Genomic DNA, 13,275 nt, shown 5'->3' with positions numbered 1-13,275 from the left:
CATGCATATAAGCATAACCAATGGACAGACACTAGGGAAGGTGAGGGCACGAGCAGGGGGGTAGGAGGACAATGGAGGGATAAGATCACATGTGTAATACCTTAATCAATAAAGAAAAAAACAACAACAGGTACTCAAATATTTGTACATGAACTTCATAGCAGCATTTTTCACAATAGCCAAAAGGTGGAAACAAACTAAATGTCTACCCACTGATAATGAATACATAACAAGTGGTATATGTCCACACCATGACACATGCTACAAGATAAATGAATCTCAAAAACATGTGAAATGACAGAAGCCAGACAAAAGGTCACATATGGTATGATTCCATTTATATGAAATATCTAGAATAAGTAAAACCATAGAAACATAAAGCAGGTTGGTGGGTAGAAGAGACTAGGGCAAGAGGGGACTAGAGAAGAGTAACTGCACAATGGGTACAGAGTTTTATTTGGGGTGATGAAAATCTCTGGAATTAGATGTGGTAGTTGTACAATACTGTACATGCACTACACACCAGTTAACTGTTGTATATTTTAAAATAGTTACTTTTATGTCATACTAGAAACCCAGTGCATGAATTCGTGCATAGGTAAGGTCCAGCTGCCCTGGACCTAATCAGGGCAGATTGGGGATGGGCCTGTCGGGAGAAGGAGACGGCAGGAGGTTGGCTGGCTGACTGCCCCAATTGGGGCCCAATCAGGGCCAGGCCGACTGGGAGAAGGGATTGTGGGCGATTGGGGTAGGGGAGCCAATTGGGGGCAGGGCGGCTGTGGGGAGGGGCTGTGGGCCGGCTGGCCCCGTCCCAGAATGGGGTGGGGGGGGGGTCCGATCGGGGGGCTAGTGGCCTGGGGGAGGGGCCATGGGTGGTTGGCTGGCTGGCCCTGCCCCTGATCAGAGTGTGGAGGGGGGTGACTGGGAGCAGAGCTGGTGGGGGGAGGGGCTGTGGGAGGTTGGCCAGCCAGTCCCACCCGCGGATGGGCTGGTTCTCTGGCCACAGTGGGCATCATAGCAACCGGTCATTCTGGTTGTTATGGCGTTCTGGTTGCTGGCATTATATATATATATATATATATATATATATATATATATATATATATATATATATATATACATACATACACATACATACATACATATACATATACATACACACACACACACTAGAGGCCCGCTGCACAAAATTCACGCATGGCAGGGGTTCCCTCAGCCCAGCCTGCACCCTCTCCAATAGGGGACCCCTCAGGGATCGGGCCTAAACCGGCAGTCGGACATCCCTCTCGCAATCTGGGACCTAACCGCTCACTTGCCTGCCTGCCTGATTGCCGCTAACTGCTCCCCTGCCAGCCTGATCACCCCCAACTGCTCTCCCTGCCAGCCTTATCGCCCCCAACTGCTTTCCCCTGCTAGCCTGGTTGCTCCTAACTACCCCCCCCCCCCCGAAGGTCGCCCACAACTGCCCCACTGGCCTGGTCGCCCCTAACTGCTCTCCCCTGCTGGCCTGATCGCTCCTAACTGCCCTCCCCTGCCAGCTTGATCACCCCCAATGGCCCCCCACCTGCTGGCCTGGTCGCCCCTGTTTTCCCCTGCCGGCATGGTTGCCCCCAACTGCCCTCTCCTGCTGGCCTAAATGCCCCTAACTGCCTCTGCCTCGGCCTCCACCACCATGGCTTTGTCCAGAAGGAAGTCGGACATCCAGAAGATGGCCGGTTGACCCGGTCTAATTAGCATATTTCCCTTTTATTAGTATAGATAGATTATATAGGATAGAATTGCTTAAATGGGGTAGGGGGAGCCTTTTTCAGCAGGAGGAGATGCACTTTGCAGACAAAAATACATAATCCCTATATCTGGACTGATAGCCAGCCATATGCACTATACTGCCAAACCAGTTATTAAAAAATTGAACCACTTTCTTACACCTTACACCAAACAGCTGTTGCCCTTAAAACCCCTCCTCAGCCCCCAGCTTAGGTTCTGCCTTCACAGTTCACCCAGATTAGGTTCTGCTTGGTCGGTTTCTATGCCAGTCAGCGTCAAAAGCTCCACCTCCTAGGCAGCCATTGGCTCCTTGCAGTTCACCCAGATTTGTTTTTGATCGGTCAGTTTCTATGCCAGTCAGCGTCAAAAGCTCCACCTCCTAGGCAGCCATGGGCTCTTCTGGGAAATCCAGAATGGCCCGCTGACAGCTGTCTCTCTTTCCAGACCTATCTGAGGGCCTGATTAACAGCCTCCGCAGCAGCTGTGGATCAGGCCCCCCCGCTCCCCCACCGCCAGGCCTCGCCAGCAGCCAAGGTGGCTGCTGATCAGGCCCTGCCTCTCTCTTTTGGTTGTCCGTCTGGTCATTTAGGTCATGATGCCCTAGACCAGTGGTCGGCAAACTGCGGCTCGCGAGCCACATGCGGCTCTTTGGCCCCTTCAGTGTGGCTCTTCCTTAGCCTTAGGAGTACCCTAATTAAATTCATAACAATGTACCTACCTATATAGTTTAAGTTTAAAAAATTTGGCTCTCAAAATAAATTTCAATTGTTGTACTGTTGATATTTGGCTCTGTTGACTAATGAGTTTGCTGACCACTGCCCTAGGCTATTATTAGTATAGATGATTATGCCTCAATAAAATGTAAAAAAAGCATCATTTTAAGTCACCTGACCTGTATATATTCAAAGCTGATAACATGCTTCTTTCTTATTAAAAATCAGAGGCCCAGTGCACAAATTCATGCACCAGTGGGGTCCCTTGGCCTGGCCTGCAGGATTGGATCAAAACCGGCTCTCCGATATCCCCTGACGGGTCCCGGATTGAGAGAGGGCTCAGGCCAGGCCAAGGGACTGCACTGGTGCACGATTGGGGCTGTGGAGGGATGCGGGAGATTGGCCAGCTGGGGAGGGACCACAGGAGGGCTCCAGGGCATGTCTGGCCCTTCTCACTCAGTCCCAATCAGCTGGACCCCAGCAGCAAGCTAACCTACTGGTCGGAGCTTCTGCCCTCTGGTGGTCAGTGCATGTTATAGCAACTGGTGCATCTTAACCCTTTTCGGTCCAATGTGGAGGCTGACTCAACAGACCAGGCGCTAGGAGCAGGTCCAACATCGAGCTGAGGTCTAGTGAGATAGATAACTTCAACATTGAATCCTGTCAATTAATTTGGACCAGACTGTTCACCCTAATATAGCAATCTGAGAGGCATTTTTGAGTCCTCTTTTAACCCCTATCTATCAGGTTTATCATCCTAATTCTTGAGAGAAGCCTTTTGTTCTTATGCTTTTCAGTCTCTCTCCTCTGCACTACCCCTTTTGCCTACTTTGAATTTATAATAATATTTCCAGGGCTATTTCCCAACAGGAATAACTTAACACAACTTATTATATAATACCTATTATAAAAACTGCTATAGATCTGACTCTATCATTAAGGATTAACTGCTGCTATGGCAATTGCCCTACTATAGAAAAAAACTAAAACCTAGAAAATTGTATGAAACAGCTTTCAGACAATAGGCAGCTCAAAACTGTGATCAGTGAGGAAAAAGAATTAAATAAGTTAAACTGTCTGAATGTCCCAAATTAATGTCTGGAGACAATTTTTTGATAGTAGTGCAGAGAGGTAGAATCCCACCAGAGGTAGAATGGTCTATCAGAGTTGAGAAGATGTAAAAAGGAGTTCAGAAATAATAAGACTAGAATTTGAAGGGTACAGTACTAAAAAAGAGGAAGAGATATATGGAGAAAGAACCTCAGAGATGTTCAGAAAAGTCCCCAGAGCATTTGGTTGAATACTGCACATGTACGAAAGAAAACTTCTTTAGGCCAGGGATTAAGAATAGTTCAAGTTCTATTCTCAAAAGATTTTTTAATATGCAGAGCACATTGGGTCAAGTCTTCATGCCACATTGTAGGTCTAAATAAATATTAGACTAAAAGTTGCTCTGGATCCACCCCCTGAAAAGCTAGCAAGCCTAGAAAGGATCAAATTGCTTCACATAATATTTAACACATGACAAAACAAACCCAATACTTGAAACAGACCCAGAAATGAAATATGACAGAATTAGTAACACAGGATCTTAAAACAGCTATTATAAATTGTTTTAGTATACTCAAAGATGTAAAGGAAAATATCAACACAATGGGTAGAAAAATGAAACACATAAAAAGAAACTTAAATGAAACATCTAAATTTGAACCAAAAAAAAAAAAAGTCAGTGAACTACAACATATACGAATAGATATATAGCTTAATCAAAATGACCAATGAGCCCTGGCTGGGTGGCTCAGTTGGTTGGAGCATTGTCCCGTACACCAAAAAGGTTGCAGCTTTGATTCCTGGTTGGGATGCATATAAGAGGCAATAAATCTCGATCTCTCTCTCTGTCTCTCTCTCACAAATCAGTAAACATATCTTTGGGTGAGGATTAAAAAAAAAGAAATAGAAAAAAAATAAACACAATGAACACAGCCTCAGTGAGCGTGGGACAATTTCAAGATGTCTAAAACACATGTAATTGAAGTCCAGAAGCAGAGGTATGGGAAAAAGAACAGTGAAGAATCCAAATTTGAAAATTATAAACCAAGAGATCTAAGAAACTCCAGAAACCTCAAGCAGAAGTTTTTTGTTTGTTTGTTTGTTTTGAATAGCATGCATTGTTATTTTTTAACTAAAATTGCTGAAAACCAAAGAGAATAATATTAAGAGTAGCTGGGAATTGAGGGAGAAAGGAGAACATATCACATACAGAATCACAAATAAGACTAACAAGCAGACTACTTGTTAGATATCACGCAGAAGACAAGAGTCTTTACAAAGCTGAATGGAAAAAACACACAGTTTTAAAAATTCATCAGCATAGAACTATATTCCCAGAAGAATAAAGTTGGAAGACTCAATACTTCTTGATTTCAAAACTTACTACAAAGCTACAGTAATGCTATAGAGTGCTACCAGCATAAATGGATAGGCATACAGATCAATTAAATGTAAGTCCAGACGCATTCATGATCATGGTCAACCGATTTTCAAAAAGAATGCCAAGGGAATTAAAATTAAATAAGGTACTTGGACAATGTATACCTACATGCAAAAGAATCAAGCTGAAAACCTTCCCTGAACCACCTATAAAAAATTAACTCAAAATGGATAAATAGATCTCATCATAAAAGCTAACATAAAACTTAGAAGAATATCCTATATAATAAAAACCTAATATGCCAAGTGTCTGACCCTTAGACCAGTCGCTATGACGTGCACTGACCACCAGGGGACAGATACTCCAGAGGGTAGGTTAGCTTGCTGCTGGGGGCCGGCAGATCGGGGCTGGGCGAGATGGGCCGGACACACCCTGGAGCCCTCCTGCGGTCCCTCCCCAGCCTGGCCTGCACCCTCTCTCAATCCGGGATCCCTCAGGGGATATTGGAGAGCCCATTTCGGCCTAATCCCCGTAGGCCAGGCCGAGGGACCCCACTGGTGCACGAATCAGTGGCAAACCTTCTTAGATATGTTATCATGCACAGTGTCAAAATTTTTTAAAAATTAACTGAGTGTCAAAATTTACAACTTTTGTGCTTGAAACAATACCATCAAGGAATTTTGAAAGACAATCCACAGATGGGAAAAATTTTGCAAACTAAACAGGAAGACAAACAGCTCAATTTAAAAATAGGTGAAGGATCTGAATAGGTATTTCTCCAAAGAAAATATACAATAGCTAATAAGCACCTGAAAATATGCTCGTATCATTTGTCATCAGGGGAAATGCAAATCAAAATGATATGAGATCCCACTTCACACCTGCTCAGAATGGCTATAATCTAAAAAGAGGAAAATAAGTTTAAGTGAAGATATGAAGAAACTGGACATCTTGAATACTGTTGGTGGGAATGTAAATAATGCAGCCACTTTGTAAGACAGACTGGTCCTCCTCAAAAGGTTAAATAAAGAGTTACCATATGATTTACTCAAGAGAAGTAAAAAACACATCCATTCAAAAACTTGTATAGGACTATTCACAGCAGCACTATTATCAATAGCCAGAAAATGGAAACAACCCCAAATGTCCATTAATGAAAAAATTGTTAGCAATAAAAATGAAATACTGATAGATGCTATAATACGGATGAACCTTGAAAACATGTTAACTGAAAGAAGGCAGTCACAAAAGATCAGAACAGGTAAATCTATAGAGTCAGAAAGTTAAGGGTGGATTGGTGGGTGTGAGGAATAGAGAGTGATTACTTAATGGGTATGGGGTTTCTTTTTGGGATGATAAAAATGTTCTAAAATTGATTGTGCTGATGGCTACATAACTGTGAATACACCACTGGACTGTACACTTTAAGTCAGGGCTGGGGAACCGTTTTCTTCCATTTGGATATTTATAACATCATCAGTAGGCCTTACAAAAATTATCAACTTAAAAATTAGCCTGCTATCTTTAGTCAAACATTTAATTAACCCACCCCTAATGCCTTGGCAGGGCCAGACCAAAGGATTTCTTGGGCCTTATATGGCCCAAGGGCCGGGCGTTCCCCAACTCTGCTAAACAGATGAATTGTAGAGTATGTGAATTATGTTCAATAAAGTTGTTACAAAGACTTATAACCTAAGAAACTATCTTTCAAAAATGAGGATAATTAGCTATTTAAAGCAAAAATTATAAACATGCATGTACTGTGATGTTTAAAACGTTGTAGAATTAATTAAAATGTATAACAATAAAACGAGATAGGAGGGTTAAATATACTGTTACAATGTTCTTAAACTACACATTATGGTAATGTCATATTATTTGAAGACTAGAAGCCCGTTGCATGAAGATTCACGCAATAGGCCTTCCTTCCCCTGGCCGCGGGCACCAATTTTCCTCTGGCACCCGGGACCTAAGCCTTTGGTACGGCTGCAGTGAGACTTGGCTTCTCTGTGGCAGCCACAGCAGAGGAGCCAAGCCTCATCAGTCTTCACTCCGGCCGGAGCCTTTAGTCTTCGAGCCGTGCCTGCGTATGCAAATCAACCACCATCTTTGTTGGGTTAATCTGCATAGTAGCTCTGATTGGCTGCTGGGTGTAGCAGAGTGACACCAATTTGCATGTTTCTCTTTTATTAGATTAGTGTAGATGAACTGTGACTGAATATATTTCAAAACTTAAGAGTATGCCGAAACCAGTTTGGCTCAGTGGATAGAGCGTCGGCCTGCGGACTGAAAGGTCCCAGGTTCGATTCTGGTCAAGGGCATATACCTGGGTTGCGGGCACATCCCCAGTGGGAGGTGTGCAGGAGGCAGCTGATCGATGTTTCTCTCTCATCGATGTTTCTAACTCTCTTATCTCTCTCCGTTCCTCTCTGTAAAAAATCAATAAAAACATATTTAAAAAAAAACAAAAACAAAAAACCCTTAAGAGTGGCACTAAAAATCTGAGATAGATAATAATAATCTGATATTGGAGTTAAAATAGAATTAAAGATATTCAATTAATCCAAAAGAAGGCAGGAAAAAAAGAAAAAGGGAATGAACACATGGGACAAATAGAAAAAAACAAGACGGGAGATTTAAAATCAATTATACTGATAACTACATTAAAAACTAATGAATGACATAATAAACACTCCAATAAAAACAAGTTGTTTGTCAGACCAATTAAGTATCCTATCTAATAAAAGACAAAAAGGGTAATTGACTGCACCTTTGCTACGCTTCCCATTGGCTAATCAGGGCGATATACAAATTAACCACCAACAAAGATGGAGGCTAATTTGCATACTGCAAGCAGATCCCGCTGCAGGACCGCCTGGGGCTGGAGGCAGTGCAACCCCCAGCCGCTGGCCGCCCCAGCCGAGATCCTGGCCTGCCATGTGGGGGGCAGGGCTGGCGGCAGCGTGATCCCGAGTGGCCACCCACCCCAGCGCAAGATCCAGGCCTGCTGTGGGCGGGGCGGGGTGGGCGGCAGCGTGATCCTGAGCAGCCACCCACCCCATGACAGGGAGAGGCTGGCAGTCCCGGCCCCCCCCATGGGGGTAGGAGCCCCAGCGCAGGCAGCTCCTCAGAAGTGACACCGGAGCTGCGAGCCCCAGGTGAACAGCCAGGAGACCCGAACCTGCCTACTTGAGCATTAGGCTTATGCTTATTGGAACTAGGCACCAATACATTAGAGAAGTTATTTTAAAACAAACAACAAAGAAGAAAATAGGTGTCGACCCCAGAACTATGTCCCCACCGGGAGTGGGTGACAGCCAAGAGGAGCACAGGGCTGACACGCTGCGGGCGGCGAGGACGAACACGGAGCTGAGGGAAGCAGCCGGTGCAAAGGCCCGGCTGTCTGACTCCATTTACCTGAAATGCCGGGAGCAGGAAGCACACGGGCACAGGAAGCAACCAGTGCTTTCCAGGGCGGTTTGAGGGGCTGGGGCCTAAGGGAGAAATGATTTTAGAGGAAGCGCAGCAGCTTGCGGGTACAGGAGGCCTGGCTCCCAGGTCCAAAATCAGAAAAACAGCTCAGAAAGGAAACCTGAAGAAAGCCCCGGAAGTACCCAAAGGAAAGAAAGGTCGGGCATCTCCACGGAAGAGCAAAAGGGTGAGGGACACAGCAAGACCGGTGGCTCTGGAAGCAAAAAGGAGCGTCAGGAAAGCTGTGAGCACAGGGGAGGGCGGGAGACTCAGCTGTGAGGGGGGCCGCGCGGGGGTGGGGGTGGGTCTGAGGAAGTGGAGGCCCAGGGCCAGGGCCAGGACCAGGACGGCTCCTCAGGAAGAAACACGGCCCCCCACATCAGCCAGAGGCGAACAGAGACCAGGAGTGAGCGGCAAGTCCGGACGAAAAGTGGAGGAGGACAGCGGGGCACCCGGCAGCAGGTTTGTGGGAAGGAGACAGCCGCGCCGGGGTCCCGTCTCCTGGGGGCGCTCCAGTGCCGCGAGCTTAGGCTCGGACAACACAAGCAAGCACCCCAGGCTTTAAGGCCTCACTGGGTGCTTGAGCTATTCTTTTCAGCCAAGTTGGGCTCCTGGGGCGCAGGGCCGGCAGTGTGAGGGGCAGTGGACACACATGCAACTCGCTCACGCAACGTGCGGAATTAGAAATCTAACCATTTATTGTCTCCTAACTTTTCTCTGGTTTCTTTGGTCACTCACTGTAGCTGCCCCCACTGTTCTAAGTGGGCCCTGGAGCTCCTCAGCCAGACCACAAATCCCCAAATCACTCACTTTCAGAAAGCCAGGCTTCTCTCAACGCACCCCACAACCTAAAAGGTTGCCCCTCCGTGAAAAGCTCGGAGGAGCACCAAGCTGGGAAAGGACAGCTGGTGCATGGTGGGGTCCCTGGGACCCAAAAAGGTGTAGAAAAAAAAAAATTTTTTTTTTAACACATTTCAATTTCAAGAAGTGAAAACAAAACCAAGAAAGAAAACCTACGCTTTCGGAGCCTGAACATCCACAGGGACCTCAGTGCAATCCCGAGCCGCCGCCCGCCCCAGCGTGGGCTCCAGGCCTGCCATCTGCGACCTGGGGAGACGGGGCAGACACCGCGGATTGGGCATGCCATCTGCCACCAGGGGAGCGGGCCTAAGCCAGCAGGTGGTTATCTCCCGAGGGGTCCCAGACTGTGAGAGGGCACAGGTTGGGCTGAGGGACCCCCACCAGTGCACACATTTTTGTGCACAGGGCTTCTAGTTGTTTACAAGAAACTACATTAAATATAAAGATACAGAAAGGTTGAAAGTAGAAGGATAGAAAAGATATACCAATAAATACTACTAAAAAGAAAATACCATTGACTATTTTAATATTAGACAAAGTAGACTCCAGAACAAAGAATATTACAAAGCATAAAGAGAATGCTTCATAAAAATAGGTCAGTTCATAAAGAAGACATAATCATAAATGCATGTGCAACTAAAACAATTTCGAAACACATGAAGCAAAACTTAACAGAATTTAAAGGAGGAACAAATTTACAATCATGACTTCAGATTTCAGTAATACTATTTAAGTAATTAAAAAAGTCAACAAGAAAATCAGTAAGGCTATATGACTTGACCAAGACTCTATATTTTTATCCTCACCCAAGAATGTGTTTTCATATGTTTTAGAGAGAGAGGAAGAGCAAAATGAACATTGATGTGAGAGAAAAACATTGACTAGCAACTGGGTATCAAATCCACAACCTGGGTATGTGCCCTGACCAGGAACTGAACCCATCACTTTTCTGTGTACAGACAACCTGCGAGCCACACTGGCCAGTAAGCTTGATTTTTTTTAGATAGAATATGGGTATCCAGTTTTGTGGGGGTTTTTTGTTTAGGACTTTTTAAATTGATTTTTAAAGAGAGAAGGAAAAGGGAGAGAGAGAGAGATAAACATCAATGTGAGAGCAGAACACTGATCAAACATTCTTAATTATTATTAATTTTTAACGGAATAATTCATGTGTAAAATAAGAAAAATCAAGTGTTACTTTAAAATATTAAAAACTTTCAAATTATAGATTTAAATCATAACTACCTATGAATAAATAGCACGATTTAACAATCAAGTTATTCTAAATTCCAGAATAAGGTGAGTTTATTAACATTTTAGCATTTGACTTAGCCATTTATTAAAGAGAAGTCCAACAAAAACATTACTGGCCAATAACAAAACTTCTTTCAGATGTCAGATGGTTATATCTAGAGTTAATACTCAAGACAATCCTAATAATGAGAACTATATACCTCTTTCAAAACTTAGCTTTAATGAATCATGAGCATTTTAAAAAACTGTTGGTGCAGCAAAAGTGAAAATTTAAATCAAACCTCTTTCAATGATGGGGGGAATGAGGACACATTTGTAAGTCCTTAACTAATAAAGAATTTAAAGATTTTAAAAAAATAAATAAATAAAACAAAACAAAAAAAACCCTCTTTCAATGATATTTATATCCTACCTGTATCTTCAATGAATTCCACACATTTTTCAACAAACAGTGGTATGGGCTTCTCAGCTGTGACCAGATCCTGGAGGGGCATCCCAAAGTAATTACTTTCCCAATTTCTACGTGTTGGTGGATTGAAGTTCTTAGTTTTCTTCTTCTGCTGTAAGAAAACATATTCAAGTTAAAACTATTAAGATTTCCTTTAGAATAACATTAGTATTAAGCAATGTAAATACACATTTTGTATCAAAAGAAATATTTAAAAGCCACATCCAGCCCTAGCCAGTTTGGCTCAGTGGATAGAGAGCTTCAGCCCTCAGATATTTGAAGGGTCCCGGCTTCGATTCAGGTCAAGGCTGGTGGGAACACGTGTGGGAGGCAACCAATTGATGTGATTCTCTCACATCCATGTTTCTGTGTTTCTCCCTGTCCCTTCCACTCTTTCTAACAATCCATGGAAATATCCTCAGGCGAGGATTAACAACAACAAAATAAAAGCAGTGAAAAATAAATGAATAAATTAAAGCCACATCCAACCATGCCCATCAAAATGGTACTCATTAAATAAATTCTGCTAAAAGCAGCAACTTAAGCAATGGTGAGATAAAAGTAAACAGAAAAAATAGGTGAGTAGGAAAAAAAATTTTCCTTTGAAAATAATGGAAAACTGGATAGGTAGGGAGATTAGAAAAAATCATTTTTCAATGCCAACACAAAGGAGAAACTAGGATTAAGCAATGCTCAATTCAGTTTAGGGGTGGTCTGTTAATTTTATTTGGTCTTTACATGTCATGTGAGGTTTCGGGCATGGCTGTATTTGTAAGAATGTAACTTTAATTACCAATTATACAGTGAGCCTATGTAACTCCATAAATTTTTCCCCCCTTCTTTTCCCATTTGCCCCAACCAAAAATCGAACCACAACCTCCTGGTTCATAGGTCAATGCTCAACCACTAAGCCACACTAGCAGGGCTATCCTATCTAATAACAGACAAAGATCCACCAAATTGACCATACCTTTGCTACGCCCATCACTAGCTAATCAGAGCGATATGCAAATTAACCGCCAACAAAGATGGCGGTAAATTTGCATATGTAGGCGAGAAGACTGAAGGCGGCTCTCGCTTGAAGGCGGCTCCAGCCGGAGCAGCGAGGGCTTTGAAGGTGGCTCCGGCCGGAGCGGCATCGGTTTTCCTCCGGCACCCGGGACCCAGGCCTATTGCGTGAATCTTTTCATGCAACAGGCCTCTAGTTTCTTTATATTTTTAAAATATGTTTTGACTGATTTTAGAGAGGAAGGGAGAGGGAGAAAAACATGATCAGCTGCCTCCTGCACACGCCTTACTGGGGATTGAACCCACCACCTAGGCATGTGCCCCAAGCAACCTTTGTGCATAGGATGATGTTCAACCAACTGAGCCAAGAAATAGAGTCAGGGTCTGATTCTATTTTTTAAAGATAATTTGCACAATAAACAAGGCATTTTCACAATACAAAAAATTAAGGAAGTTACAGAGTTTTAACTTCAATCTAGCATTGGGAGAAAGTAGGTTTTAACCCAGGGAGAGAACATCTCAAAAACTTAAGGAAGTATTGTCTGGAATTCCACCACTGAGGAAATTGAGTCAGTCTTTTTGGAGCAGGGTATAGTAACCATCTCCACAGATGATTCTATTATGCACTCCCAATTGAGAATCTCTAAAATATAGAAAGAAGAGGAAGTTTTCAGTAACTTATACATATTAGAGCACCTTTATGACAGTCATTATTGCTTTTTAGTCTAATTTTATCTACAAATTTTTATTTTTTCTGGTATAAATAACCAACCTATTCATATTTGTCAAAAACATCATTACTGATTTATGAACAGGATAAAAACATATAATTTCTTGCCCCAGGCCGGCCCACCCCAGGGGGCGCGTGGGGTGGAGGGGCTGGGCCGGGGCTGCGGCTAAGTTTGGGGCTGGGGTTGGTGATGCTGCAGCTGGGCCGGCTTGCCAGACTTGGGCGGAGGCCGAAGGATGGCAAACGTGCTGGTGGCCGTGAGGGTGCGGTCCCTCAGCAAGAGGGAGACCAAAGGAGGAGGAAGAATTATTGTGGAAATTGATGGCAAAGTGGCAACAATTAGGAATTTAAAGGTGGACAGTCGACCAGATGGCTTTGGCGACACCCAGGAGAAGGTTGTGGCATTCGGCTTTGATTACTGCTACTAGTCACTTAACCCAGAGGACCCCCAATATGCATCTCAGGATGTGAATCCTCCACAGCAACATTTGAGACCATGAAGTTAAAAGAAACCCAGAGACCTTTATCAATTAATTATACTGTTTGTATAAATAATAGCAAAGATCCTCTTAAAACGTTCATATTCTTACAG

General features: G+C 43.7%; 1 protein-coding gene across 6 annotated transcripts in view; it reads right to left on the bottom strand.

Annotated features, from left to right (window-relative positions):
• The window catches only part of ARHGAP5 (Rho GTPase activating protein 5), a 97,421-nt gene that overhangs the window by 37,234 nt on the left and 46,912 nt on the right, over positions 1–13,275 (bottom strand). For 4 of the 6 annotated variants that reach the window (XM_059710203.1, XM_059710184.1, XM_059710224.1 and 1 more), the window contains one exon: positions 10,910–11,057. In XM_059710203.1, the coding sequence (XP_059566186.1) occupies positions 10,910–11,057 (148 nt within the window). Of the gene's footprint in view, positions 1–9,900; positions 10,291–10,909; positions 11,058–13,275 lie in introns of those variants that run through there. The other 2 variants (XM_059710235.1, XM_059710213.1) reach the window with 2 other exon arrangements.

The sequence above is a fragment of the Myotis daubentonii genome, chromosome 1, assembly GCF_963259705.1.
Source record: "Myotis daubentonii chromosome 1, mMyoDau2.1, whole genome shotgun sequence".
Classification (NCBI taxonomy): domain Eukaryota; kingdom Metazoa; phylum Chordata; class Mammalia; order Chiroptera; family Vespertilionidae; genus Myotis; species Myotis daubentonii.
This window is presented reverse-complemented; position numbering and strand designations above follow the sequence as displayed.